This window comes from Eptatretus burgeri, chromosome 4 (assembly GCF_056783735.1).
Source record: "Eptatretus burgeri isolate ZD-2024b chromosome 4, Ebu_testis_v1, whole genome shotgun sequence".
NCBI classification, from domain to species: domain Eukaryota; kingdom Metazoa; phylum Chordata; class Myxini; order Myxiniformes; family Myxinidae; genus Eptatretus; species Eptatretus burgeri.
The window spans coordinates 35,689,692-35,703,373 of NC_140964.1; the positions used below are offsets into that span (position 1 = coordinate 35,689,692).

General features: G+C 42.1%; 1 protein-coding gene across 2 annotated transcripts in view; it reads right to left on the reverse strand.

Annotated features, from left to right (window-relative positions):
- Positions 1 to 1,506: 1,506 nt before the first annotated feature.
- PC (pyruvate carboxylase) overlaps positions 1,507 to 13,682 on the reverse strand; it is a 587,030-nt gene continuing 574,854 nt past the window's right edge. For both annotated transcript variants that reach the window (XM_085877423.1, XM_085877424.1), the window contains one exon: positions 1,507 to 3,449. In XM_085877423.1, the coding sequence (XP_085733549.1) occupies positions 3,201 to 3,449 (249 nt within the window). In that variant the 3' untranslated portion in view covers positions 1,507 to 3,200. The remainder of the gene's footprint in view (positions 3,450 to 13,682) is intronic.

The window sequence follows — 13,682 nt, forward strand, 5'->3', positions numbered from 1 at the left end:
GTAAATAGGGACAGTATCACAGGACAATAAAATGATCTGAATGACCACCAAGATGATTTTCAGCACCGAAGTGATCGATAACATTTCCCTCATAAGCTATTAAAACAGCATGGAAAGTTTCTGTTGCACCAGAGTCTCTTTCATTCCATCTCCCAAAACAGATCCTCTAAACTATGGACAGTAAAACTAACCTACTTCCAATTAAAGGAAACTCATGGAAGCCATCATTGCTGCTCATGTCATCTTTCCTCTTTTCAAATAATCTGATCTCTGACCGTCAGTTGGGAATCCGGCCCAATCACTCAACTCTGGTAATGCTGCTGCTGCTCCATTTGCAGCAATGGTTGTAGACCCCAACTCTCAAACAAGAGGTCCTCCTGGACATATCTAGGGCATTCGACAATCTGGCATTTTGATCTGCTTTGCAAGAAGCTCGCTACGTGTTTCATACGAGGCCACCTTACACTTGGTTTTCTGACTTCTACTTGTGCGATTAACATGTTGCTATGAATGCAGTATTGCTCTTCCCCTATGAGCTGGGGCACCAGCATTACATCCGTCTGTTCTACATTCTGTAGAATATAGAGTTCTCCATATTAACGGAATGTCTTGCAATGAGGCCAAAGCAAAAGGCTCGTTGCTCTCATATCACAGACAGGTTGGTGGTCGTTTTGGCTTTTTTTTTTACCCTGTCTGCTCTCCCAGCCCCCTGACTGTCCTCAGCTACTCCATGATGCATGCGTTCTTTCAGTAACGCCCTCCTCATTAAGGAACTGCCTTTCGGGAACTGTTCAATCACACTCTTTCCTCCACAGGCTTCAAGCAAGTGGTGTATCACCATGTCATGTCATCCATCATCTCCACACGCAATATTTTCTATCTCCATTAAGGATACCTAACCAAACCCTCTGACTTGTTTAGTGATAACTCAATGAGTACATCGCTGAGATAAATTTCTGGAGCTCTGTTACCACCTCCTCTTCCCATTCCTCCCAATATAGATACAATGTATGGATCCATCTTAACTGCTTCCTCCCTCCTCCTCCCTCTTTCTCTTTGTGTACATCGTAAACGGATGGCCCATTATTGAGCATGTTGCCTGTTTAGTATTCCTATTCGTTCACCATGCTGCAATCCAACCTACTCCATCGATTTTTCAATTATCTTAAACTATTTTTTGAAAATGCAATGTTAAAGTATACTGATGTCTCTTAATGTGTTTTGTCTGTAACATAAGTGCAAGTTTCTCCGTAAGCCTAAGACGAATACTCCAAAAGTTACTGCTGCCATGTTTAGTTTACCTCTAAAATACTCACCATTTTGCTCAGGTTTGGAGGAAAGAATTCCCAATGCCTTCGCGGGATAATACTGTGTGTGCTGTTCCTCCACGACGATAGTGTCCCACGTGGGTTAAAGTAGGCCATGAGCAACCGAGACAGGAGCAGAAGTAATAGTGGTGAGTCCGAGTTATATGTTGTGCTTCAGTCCACGAGCCCAGAGACATCGTGCTCGGCAACTGCCTTTATTCTCAGTACATTTAAGAATCTTACGGCAGTCAAACACGCAGAGCAGTATATTCAGATTCCACATCGTGTGCTTACGCTCTGCGAACATCTGTTTCTTAAGATGGCAATTACTGTGGCATTTACAAAGACAATCACCAAGCAATGTACACAGCCCTGACTAGCGACAACAAGCATTATGATGATATTATCTTTCTTCATTACTGCAATGGAGAATGATAAAATAATCTGTCCGTGTACAGCTCATGGCCATCAAATTCAAATACCCATACTATGGGTGGCACAGGTATAAGTAAACATATCCATGAGGCTCGAAGGCCGAAAGCAAAAAAAACCAAACCTTTCAACTCGAAGTCTGACAAGTGGCATTCACAAGGCAAGGTAAACCAGGCAGTCCGAGGAGAATTTGTCACACAGGGAGCTGGTGCGGTGTACAGAAAATGTACAAATTGATGCATCATTTGAGTTTTCTTCCTGAGTAGATAGCTCAACACTACAATGTGTGCAAATATATCGATGCTTGAGTCAACGATATGTGGACTCTGTGACCAATGCCAACTTCACATTGTTTGATTGTGTGTGAGCGTCGCTTATCTAAAAAATATAAAGAAATTAAGGAATTCTTATTTATTGCTGTCCGATGTCTTTCTGATGCATGCTTTTAAGAAAGAGTAATATTGCTATTTAAAACAACTTAGGAGGCAACAATCATTTTAGGACTAATTAGAAATGGTAATTATGCAAATACCCCACCCCCCCAACACCCACACCCCCCCAAAAAATCCTTCTGCAATTAAATTGCTACAAACGCAGTGAAAACATGGTTCAAGCAGCTTAGAAGATTATACTTATTAACTTCCTCATTCATATGTCTATTCACATTTAACAAAGATATATATTAATGCTTAGACCAAATAAAATAAAATAAGGCTGATGAGTAGGAACACCGAGGATCTCATGAAGATGTGTCAAATGATAGATACATAATGACATGCCAATTGCAAAAACAAGGAAACAGCATTTACAGAAGGGTCTTGGAATTACACTCTGTAGACCATATATTGACATTGGCAATTGTACTTTTACCATGCAAGATGCATGGCGTACTCACGCCTGCTTGCTCAAAACTTCTGCCGAGACATCTATGCACGTCCCAACTGGGTGCAAAATAATAAAGTTAAGCTCATCTAATCCTGATTGGTTAGTGTTAATAAATTCCATCGGGTAAAGCAGTGACAGAACTATAATCATGACATCTACTTTTAATTCAAAAAAATTGGAATAAATATTGATATTCCACTTTCCGACGATTTCCAATCGTAACACCGGCTATGAGGAGGATTGAGAAGATGCATGTGTTGTGCTTAAGTCCGCGAGATCAATCCCTTATCCATAGTCAAATTACGAATAATTAAAATGGCTCTAAATAAATTTTCAAAAAAAAAAGACAACTGTTGTAAACATAGTGCAAAAAGGTGCTTGCAGGTGTTCAATTTAGAGTTAAAAACATGAATGCCAATCTTCATTCGCTAACCTTGTCAACACAGCACGTCTGTTCGTGCCAAGTTGATGACATTGGTTATGCTGCAAATCAGCACAAATATAACTTCAATCAGTACTTTGCCAGTGATAATGAACCTCAGCTACAGAAAGTCCTTGACAATTTCTACAATCAAACTATTCTATCTCTAAGATGAGGTCGTCAACCTCGAGATGCATGCCCTGTGAAATGGGCAGCTTGCGAATCATGCCGCTCACAGGTGCATTTACGATGGTCTCCATCTTCATGGCACTGATAATGCAGAGCGGCTGGCCACGTTCCACCTGCTCTCCTTCCTTCACGTTCAGCTCGATTACGTTGCCCGGCATGGGTGCACCGACCTGCCCCAAAATGTCTTTCTGTGCTTTTGGGTGAAAGTGAAACTCCTGGAAGGTGAGGCAGGTGGGAGATAGAGTGAGACAGAGGTAGATACATGACACACACATAATGGCACACACACACACACACACACACACACACACACACACACACACACACACACACACACACACACACCAGAGCAGAAGTCACCAAATCAAATCGCATCCACAAAATGTAATTGAGCAATGTTAATTTCATGCTCACAACAAACTGTAAACACTGCACCTTACAAACACAACACGACCACTCTGCACAAAAACTCTACACACCACCTTGTGCAAATTGAACAAAACAGTTTCTGGGTACAAACTTTTGACACAAAACATTTAAATCACAGAGGCAGACTAAATGTAAATTAATTCAGTTTTGTTAACATGTTTGGCTGTTTGAGAGCAATTGGCCACACATACATAATTCATAAAGATCCTCATTAGGCTTCAACTAACTTTCTGAAGCTGAAAGAAGTCAATAATTGTGCCAATTGTGATCTAATATGTCCACGTTTAAAATATGCCAGGTATAAAAGCAGTTTCAGTTTATGTTGGAAAACACAAAGATATCATGACAAGCAATTGTTCAATCTACACAGAAGACCCCTTTGCTCCAGTAAGCACATCAATTATAAAACGTTGCCAATTGGGAAGTAGAAATTCATTGCCACATTCAAGGTTGATGCAAACATTCGATCCATGCACTTCTCTGGATACCAAAGTTTGGCCATCGGACAGGTAGGATATTCTTTTAATATAAGAGCTTGCGATGCATTTCGCTCTTGGTTTCTGTAAACGAAGAAATAGTTTACGTGGAATTGGATGATGTAAGCTGTTATAAATACCAACACTCTTGCCCTGTGTAGTACGTGTTCTACCAAAGTACAATTTGCTTTATCTTGTAAACTCCTGATGATCAGTGCAATGTCCGATACATTACAATGTCCGATGTGGTGCAACATTACTAGTACAGGGAGATGGGGGTGAAGATTAACAAGGGATATCCAATTTTGATGTTGACATTTATTTTATTTATATTTCTAAAAGGCAGAGTGACGTATGTAGATTAATATTTTTGACACCGTGGGTATTTGCCTTTATAATGTGGGTGACTAATTACTCATAAATCACATGATTCCTGTTTTAATGCATGTTCTGAACATCAATATGGCAGCAAGCAAGACATCACACAAAGAAGAACAGCAAATAAATAATCAATTCTTTTTTTGTGAAGTGGTACCCCAAAGGTCACAAGGGGACCTATTGGTCAAAGAAAAGATAAACTTTATAATTTTGTATCGTCTATACTGGAAGAGAGATGTTTATCTGTCTGTCTTTCTGTGTCATCATTTTTCTCAGAGATGGCCAAATGGATCTTCAAACTTTCAGAGGTTCCATCAGGGAGTTGTGGGGGTATTTTATGATAATATTAGCAAATACAAACCGTCGCTTCACTGACGGGAATATTAAGGGGAAGGGGGGGAGAGGGAGGGAGAGAGAGGAGGGAGGGGAGGCAGAGAGGAGGTGCAGAGAGAGGAGGTGGGAAGAGAGAGAGGAGGTGCAGAGAGAGGAGGTGGAGAGAGAGAGGAGGTGGGAGAGAGGAGGGAGGGGGGAGGAAAAGAGGAGGATGGAGGGGAGTGGGAGGGGTGGGGGAGCTAGGAGGCGGTGAGGGAGGGGGGAGCGAGAAAGTGGGGAAGACCGAGGAAAAGGGGGGGGGTGTGGGAAGTGCTGCCTCACCAAACGCTGCTATGTACTCCAGAAAGGCGCGTGGGAGTAAGGATGATGGGGGTGAGAGGAGGGGAAAGAGGGGAGGGGTTCTTGAATTGTTTGATGGTGGGCCTTGAGGGGAAAAAGGGGTGGGGGAGGGGTAGTACAGGACTGAACAGAATGGGGTACGTTAAAACAGCAAATTAATACAACAGATGTTAGCACGTTAACACCTGGAGATGTCTATGGGGGTGGAGAGGGGAGGGTGTTTTGGAGGAGGTAAGCATGAGGGGAGGAGGAGAGAAGGCAGCAGGATTGGAAGGTGGTGTGAGGGGAAGGGAAGGCAGCATAAGGGGAAGGGAAGGCAGCATGAGGGGAAGGGAAGGCAGCATGAGGGAAAAGGGAGGCAGCATGAGGGAAAGGGGAGGCAGTGTGAGGGGAGGGAAGGTAGCGTGAGGGGAAGGGAAGGCAGCGTGAGGGGAAGGGAAGGCAGCATGAGGGGAAGGGAAGGTAGCATGAGGGGAAGGGAAGGTAGCATGAGGGGAAGGAAAGGGAGCATGAGGGGAAGGGAAGGCAGCATGAGGGGAAGGGGAGGTAGCCTGAGGGGAAGGGTAGGTAGCATGAGGGGAAGGAAAGGTAGCATGAGGGGAAGGGAAGGTAGCATGAGGGGAAGAGAAGGTGGCATGAGGGGAAGGGAATGTAGCATGAGGGGAAGTGGAGGTAGCATGAGGGGAAGGGAACGTAGCATGAGGGGAAGGGAAGGCAACATGAGGGAAAGGTGAGGCAGTGTGAGGGGATGGAATGGGAAAGCAGCATGAGGGGAAGGGAAGGTAGCATGAGGGGAAGGGAAGGCAGCATGAGGGGAAGGGAAGGCAGCATGAGAGGAGGGGAAGGCAGTGTGAGAGGAGAGGAAGGCTGCGTAAGGGGAAGGCAAGGCAGCATAAAGGCAAGGGAGAGAAGTGTGGGGGTGAGGGGAGGGAAGTCAGCATAAGGGCAAGGGAAGGAAGTGTGAGGGGAGGGTAGGCAGTATACCTGCCTACGTGAGAGGAGGGTAGGGTAGGTAAGGTGATAAAACGCCCCCAAACAGCAACATTTTCTTTTTAATCGCTGCGTTCTATATAAAACCGGGCAGAAAATCTCTTCCTCCTTCATCTTCTTCTTCTCTGATAATAATGCAAGTCTTATTCAATCCCATTTCTCATATTGATTAGATTCAGAAAACCCCGATTATACACCACCTTTTGACACAACATAAAGCAGGTGGCTCTACCTGCAACACAGGTGAGAAAGGATCCAAAAAGCAGCTGATATGCCAATAATTTATTCGCATAATTTTTAAAGGCTGAAAGTAAATTTTTATTCCGGTTTTTTTTTTTAAAGGAATTATACAAAGATTGGTATTTCCATCATCAAAGCGACGGGTCTTACTTCTGGTGGCTTTGAAACGAACAACCAAGCAGCTTTGGGAGCGCTCGCAAAGTGGCTTAAGCACCCAAGCAAGCACTCCAACGGAACAGCTGTATTGACAAGCAATTACCGATTGCCGTTCATGCACCCGGAAGCGCCCAAGCAATGTCTGAATTGGACAAATGAACACTTTTTCTTCACAGTTGGAACTGCTGCTAAGTTCAAATCTGGAGCATAATTTTTTTAATTCGGCTTAGTTTAGGAGATTCTTGAGGTTGTGGCACGTGCAGAAATGAAATAAAGCCACAAATGCTGACATCTCCGGGCATTTATAAGCATTGCAATGTATCCAGAGATTTGTAGGTGTGATGATGAGGCATTCCATGATATGAGTGAGGAAAGTGAAAAAAACTATCATTAATAAACCGTTGCATCCTGCTCCAACTCAAGGCATTGTTGAGCAGGCTGAACAAAATGGCGAATTAAGACCCAAGCGAGGTAACCAGGGTGTGCGTTAAGATGCCAGTGAGGTGGCCGAGAATGTGCCTGATAAAGGATATGATTTAAAAAAATGCTGTTAATTATCTTCAAAAGGGGTGTTTTAATTAACCCAAACACCCAATTTTCAATCATGCACTCCCTTGGAGTTCCCTTTGTATGCATGCAAAGTTTCATGGTTTTGGAGTTATGGACACACACACACACACACACACACACACACACACACACACACACACACACACACACACACACACACACACACACACACACACACACACACACACACACACACACACACACACACACACACACACACACACACACTAGTATAGAAGATTGCAGGAGTGTTTTAAGCAAAAATAATATATATATTTTTTGAAAACTCTATAGTGCCTTAGCCTTTGTAGTTATTTGAAAAGTAATATTAAATGATCCCCCACCCCATTCATTAGTGGATGTAGGGAAGTGTTTTCGGCATCCACAAGAAAATAGAAAAATCAAACAAAATTTGATTTCCTCAAAATGCCAACAGGATTAGACCAATCCTGTGCAATTTCACGTCATACTTCCGTAAAGGTGGTATTTTTTGATTGCCTAAGACACATAATCCAATAAAAAAAATCTTTAGTGGGGTGGGGGCAAATTTGTAATCGAGTCAGACAGGTCCAAAGTTTGAAGGGTCGGCCAATGACTACAAATTACCTTGCCCCCATATCTGTGGATTACATGACCTGATGAGGTTGAAACTTATAAAAGTGTGTTCAGAGTCCAAAACAACATCGCTTGCCTAATTTTGGCAAAATCAGAAGAGGCGGGGGTGTGGTATCAAACCCTGATCGTGGTTCGCTTGCCCCTGGATGAGCTGCACCAATTAAGAAATTTCTGGTCAATGAAGACATCAAGCTTGTTTAATTTTACAGACTATTGACTGCACAGTATGGTGATGATTGCCTGTCAAGGTTACATAAAGCACAAGCACAGTGACAAACAAAAGTCCAGGTCAAATTTGAACAAACGACAAGGTCAGTTAGGAGCAACCATGCAAGTCAAACCAATGTCACCCTAAAATCTTACAAATCAAAACCATGCATAGACGTACAAAAACAAAGAATTTCTTACATCTGTAAAACTGTAATTTGGAAGAAATCAAGTTGCAGCCATTTTTTAAGGCCTTCAACACGAATTTGATTTTACGTAAACGAGCGTTGAACGAGATGTCGAATGTTATGAGTCAAACTTTGTTGTTATCCATCCTCATGGAAATCATCAGCCATGATTTTGTGATAACAAACAGCATCTTCGCTATGCGAGGGGAAAAGCCATTGCAGGACTCCCAATAATAAAGTCACTCTATAAAGTTATTATTACATGTGACGCTGCATAAGTACTGTCGTAAGATTATGGATTTGTTCAAAATATGAAGGCATTAGTTTGGATTAGTGGGGGAAAATGGGAGTAAAGAACTGTTGAAATTAAACTGGACTTGAACACAGAACATGGTCAAAATATTGAAAGTCAAGGAAAACACATGAGCATCATTTGAAGGTAATTTTTGAAGATAGAGGAGGGGAAGGGGGGGGGGCATTTGGTCCATTATTCCTGTTCTGAACCATGCCTCAGCATTCCCTTTCCTGACCATGGTGCTGGTGCAAGGAGAATATCTAACTGGCACACAGAGGCTTACGTTTTTGAAAGACAGTGAGATCTTTAAAATGCACAAGATACATAAAGGTGGATCAGACAAATTTACATCGCAACCCGACTATAGCACGGTCCGTTCTAGTTGCATCACTCTACTGGGATTTGACCAGAACGGCAATTTTTACGAATAAAGGCACACGTCCAACCTCATGAGGAATCGAATACAGAGTGCTGTGCAAGCTGCTAACTGAGCCCCAAACTTCGTGTACACTTGTATGCCGAGGGCGAGTCAAGCTTTGGAACTCAAACTAAATAATTCAGAGCAATCACACAGACAGGAAAAAGGGGCCTTGTAAGGAAACAGAATTTAATGCATTATATCTACAGATACAGTTGAAGCATTTCCATCTGTGAGAAAAACAATACAAAATGAAACAGAAATGACACTTTTGAGAAATTAGAAAGAATATATTGACACATCAACTATATGGTTGCCAAAAATGCTTCCCTCTTCTTAACAGTTTCTAAAGGTTGCTTCCATAACACCGTTGTTATAATAATGTGTTAAAATATTATACAAATAAGATTGTTTACCAATTTCACACTGAATCCTATAACACACAGGATTATTAAAGAAAATGTTAGCAGCCTGTTTGTGTTTATTACTACTAGCACCTGTACCGAGATGCTGCGATCCCAGGTGCCGATCCCATGTAACGCGTTGATTTTCGTCGAGATCGGCCATTGCTTTGAATATTTAAAATACGTCGACATTATTCCTATCGGAGCATGAAATAATAATCGGGAGCTCCTCCCCAAGCCTCAGAAAGTGGAGGAAAGCCTCAGTGTTATCAAAATCGCTTTATTATTTTAGAATAATGAAATTAATAATTACGATAATAGTGGAACTATGACGTTTGAAACATGTGCGGTGGGACGACCTGCGTCTGAATGTGTTTCATTAATATGTTGATGTGCTCTCGTCGTCAGACGTTATTTATTTCTATTTTTAAAGAACCATATTTGTTTCTGTTGCTTCAATTACAGGGGGATAACCGTCTGACTTAAGGTTGTGGGACTGAGGATCTCTATCAATACAGATCAGGTAACCTCTGAAGAAAGGAAATAAACACTCATGTTTGTCCCAAGAAGAGTAAAGTGAATAATTAATAAACAAATGACAGTTTGTTTTGATAAATTTATTTATTTGAATGCAGCCTCTGGCTGCTTGGCTGCATCATTTTTTGAGGACACAGCTGTGCCACTGATGCAATGCCCCCTGCTGCCAGAAAGGTGGTACTCATTTTGCTGACCTCGGAAGGATGACAGGCTGAGTTAACCCACCTGGTGTTAATTCAACAGTGAGATAAAGGTTTGAACTTAAGACCCTAAGATCTTCAGCCACCTTAACTGTGAAGCCAACACCAGGCGTTCCATATGTATGTAGCAAGACTATATCATTGGTTTAGTTAGTAAAGCATTGATTGGGAGATCATTTGTTCTGACAAAAAAATTAGTTCAGATGTAATACGAGATAGATTAACACTAAGCAAGGCTAAATAATGACTCCAAAAGGCTTATTAGTGTTATTTATAATTATTAGTTGTAGACAGCACCCGCTCAGGGTGGCACTCCCGTTCTGACTTAGGAGCATTAAAGTGGTGCCCGGAACCATCTTACACTCTCCGTATCAGGTTTGCTGGTCTTACTTTCTGTTTCACTCAAACTACAGCTACCGGGCTCGCTTTAATATCTCTTTCTTGCAAACAAACATCATACACTTTTCATCATACATTTTTCTTACTCACTCATTTTCCCTCCTCATTTTACATTCTTTCTCTTTTATTTTTCTTTCCTTTCATTTCCCCCAGACAGCCTGCAATGAAATATAAATATGATAAAGTCCGAAAAGTTAATGGCCCCTAGTTCCCAGCATTATGGGGTGCGAAGAATCTCCAGTGACCTGCCTGTCTCTGCTGCCAACGAGAGGGGGGCTCAGGCAGTAGTAGTATCGGTCCCTCCCAAGACCCTTGAATTTTGAACCAACGTGACTCTTTTTAAATTCATTTCACCAACATCCCTGGTGTTTCTTCGAATCTTTCCTCTGTTGAACATCATCTAGCAAGCTCCTCTCCTCATATCTTGCTTCTCTCAGAGACCCAATTATCACAAGACGTTCATGTTAATTCGTATAGCATTTCAAATTATAACCTTCACTCACGATTCCGCTTCATAGGAGGAGTCTGTGTCTACTCCAACATCAACACGCCTGCTGTATGTCTTGTGGACCTCAAATCTCCAAACTTTGATGTCATCTGGCTTAAGATTTGTCTCCCGACCATCACTATCTTTCTCTGTTTCACTCACTGCTCTCCCAATTCCACAAACTTCATAGCTTTCTTTGACCATCTTAATGCCATGACATCCGAACACCATCAAGCAGAATTTCTCTATCTCGGAGAAGTCAATGCAAACCACAGAGAGTGGCTGAAATCTTCTCACACTGATTCTTGGGGGGGCAGGGGGGGGGGTTGAAGCTCTTACATTTTCCATTCTTTATGATTTGGAACAAATTATCACCCAACCTAACCATATCCTAGATCGTCATGACCACACCACCAATACTTTGGATTTATTCTTCACTTCCAATTCGTTGCATTACAACTACACAATTTCACCTCCAATTGGTTCTTCTGACCACAATCTTGTGAACATCACTTTACTTACCACCACGTCTTCTCATCCGACTGCTCCGATGAAACGCCAGTAGTGGCATTTCAATAATTCTGACTGGACTTGTTTATGAAACTTATTTTCTGACTTTCCCTGGAAAGACTACTGCCTCTCCTCGGGTGATGCCTCTATCTCTGTTGAACGTATAGCTGAGGTTATTGTTGCAGGAATGGAGGCTTATATCCCCTTCTCTTTCAAATCTATCTCTCCTTCCAATTCTTGGTTCAATAATTCCTGCTCTGCGGCCATTCGTGCAAGGGATGCCGTATATCGGACATGGAAAAAGTCTTCTTCCTCCGACTCGTATTCAGCTTTCATATCTGCCAGAAATCATTGCAAATATGTTATTCGTGAAGTGAAGCATTCCTTAATTCAAAAGAAATGTGACAACCTCTCATCTTCTTCCACAAACAGATCTTTCTGGTCCTTAGCTAAAAGTATCTACAAAAAACTTCAGTCGCTCGACCTTTCCTTCGCTTTTACGTTCCGACAATACTATCACTGTCTCTCCGACTGATAAAGCAACTCTTTTGGGTTCTCTTTTCTCCTCTAACTCCGCACTGGATGACTCCAACATTCCATCTCCCTCTGATGCTGCCCTCACCTATCCTATGTCCCTCCCGATAATCTCTTTTCATGCAGTCAAAAAAATACTCCTCTCTCTGGACATAAGCAAGGCCTATGGGCAAGATGGCATTCCTCCCCGTGTCTTGAAGGAATGTGCTTCAGAACTTACACCCGTGCTTGCTCGTTTGTTTCGTTTTGGTTTAAAAACCCAACCTTTTCCTCCTACCTGGAAACATGCCTTAAGGCCCGGTCACACCTTGACGTTTTAGCCAGCGATGGCAACGTATTAAAATGTATGTAAAACGCTGGCTGACGTTGAACTTTTGATGTTTTTTTTAAAAAATTTGGACGTATTCATAACGAGTTGGTCTTATGTATAACATATTAGTAATGGACACAGAACGTTTCGTTGTGTTATAGATAACTTATACCAACGAATGCTGAACCTGTTCTTGGCCTACACAACCTATGCCCAACGATAGTCTAACTTTGGCATAGCGCGTTGCACGCATCGCCGACGATGTCGTGACGTAGCCTATTAAAAGGCTGACGCACAACGATTCGAATCATAACTGCCGTAGAAATGGAAGTGACAACATCGCGGTCACACCTTGGCGATCTTGCCAGCGTATGACGACCTAAGAAAAATGTGTCTAAAATGTTGGGGGCACGTCAAATACGGTATGAGTAAGATTGGTATACGTGAGTAGAACGCTAACGTACGCTATCATACGTTGTAGTAAGTAGAGTACGTCAAGAAATTTTAAACATGTTCAAAATTTTACGACGTACTCGGCGTATGACACACGTTCCGCATGGAATGGGGATAAGTTTTACACACGATATGTGGACGCTTACACACGTCCACAAAGGCTACTTATAAGCTACTCATAAGTCGAAACACGTCGCGGTAATGTCTTTTTTACGCGAAACTTATTTCTAACTTATGTTTGACGTGCTTTGAACCAATTCTTTACGTAGTCCCAACACACATCGACGTATGTAGACGTATTCCAATGACGTCTTCCGGTCGACAAAAAAAAAATGAATGTGTTTGTAGCTTACAACTGCCATATAAAGACGTGTTCCCAGCGGTTTTGGGAATTGGTATATAAAAATGCTGCTCATAAAAGGGGAACCCAACAGTGTTTTCGAGTTCCTTTTTGAGTCGATGTCCATGTCAGCAGTAACAGTATCAGTATTAGTATTAGTATTAGTATTAGTAGTAGTAGTAGTTTGTTCATGTTGGCAGTAGTAGGTGGGTGTGAGGGGGAGGGTGTGGGTTATGATGGATCCTCCTTGCGTCCGCGTGTCCACGGGTAGGTTCATAGGCTGCCACTCAACGATTTAAATGGCTGCATCTCCACTATTGAAAGTAGACGCTTGCGCTCAACAATTGGATTTTTTTTACACTCAACGACTTTTAAACGGTACCACTCAGCTAGTTTCATTGTTTACAATGAACGATTTAAATTGCTGTCATTCGCCTTTGTTTTTTGACGCTGGGGTTTGGAAATTTTAATCGTATGTATTGAACGTGCTAAATCGCTCAAACCGCACTATTGAAAGTAGACGCTTGCGCTCAACAATTGGATTTTTTTTTTACACTCAACAACTTTTAAACGGTACCACTCAGCTAGTTTCATTGTTTACAATGAACGATTTAAATTGCTGTCACTCGCCTTTGTTTTT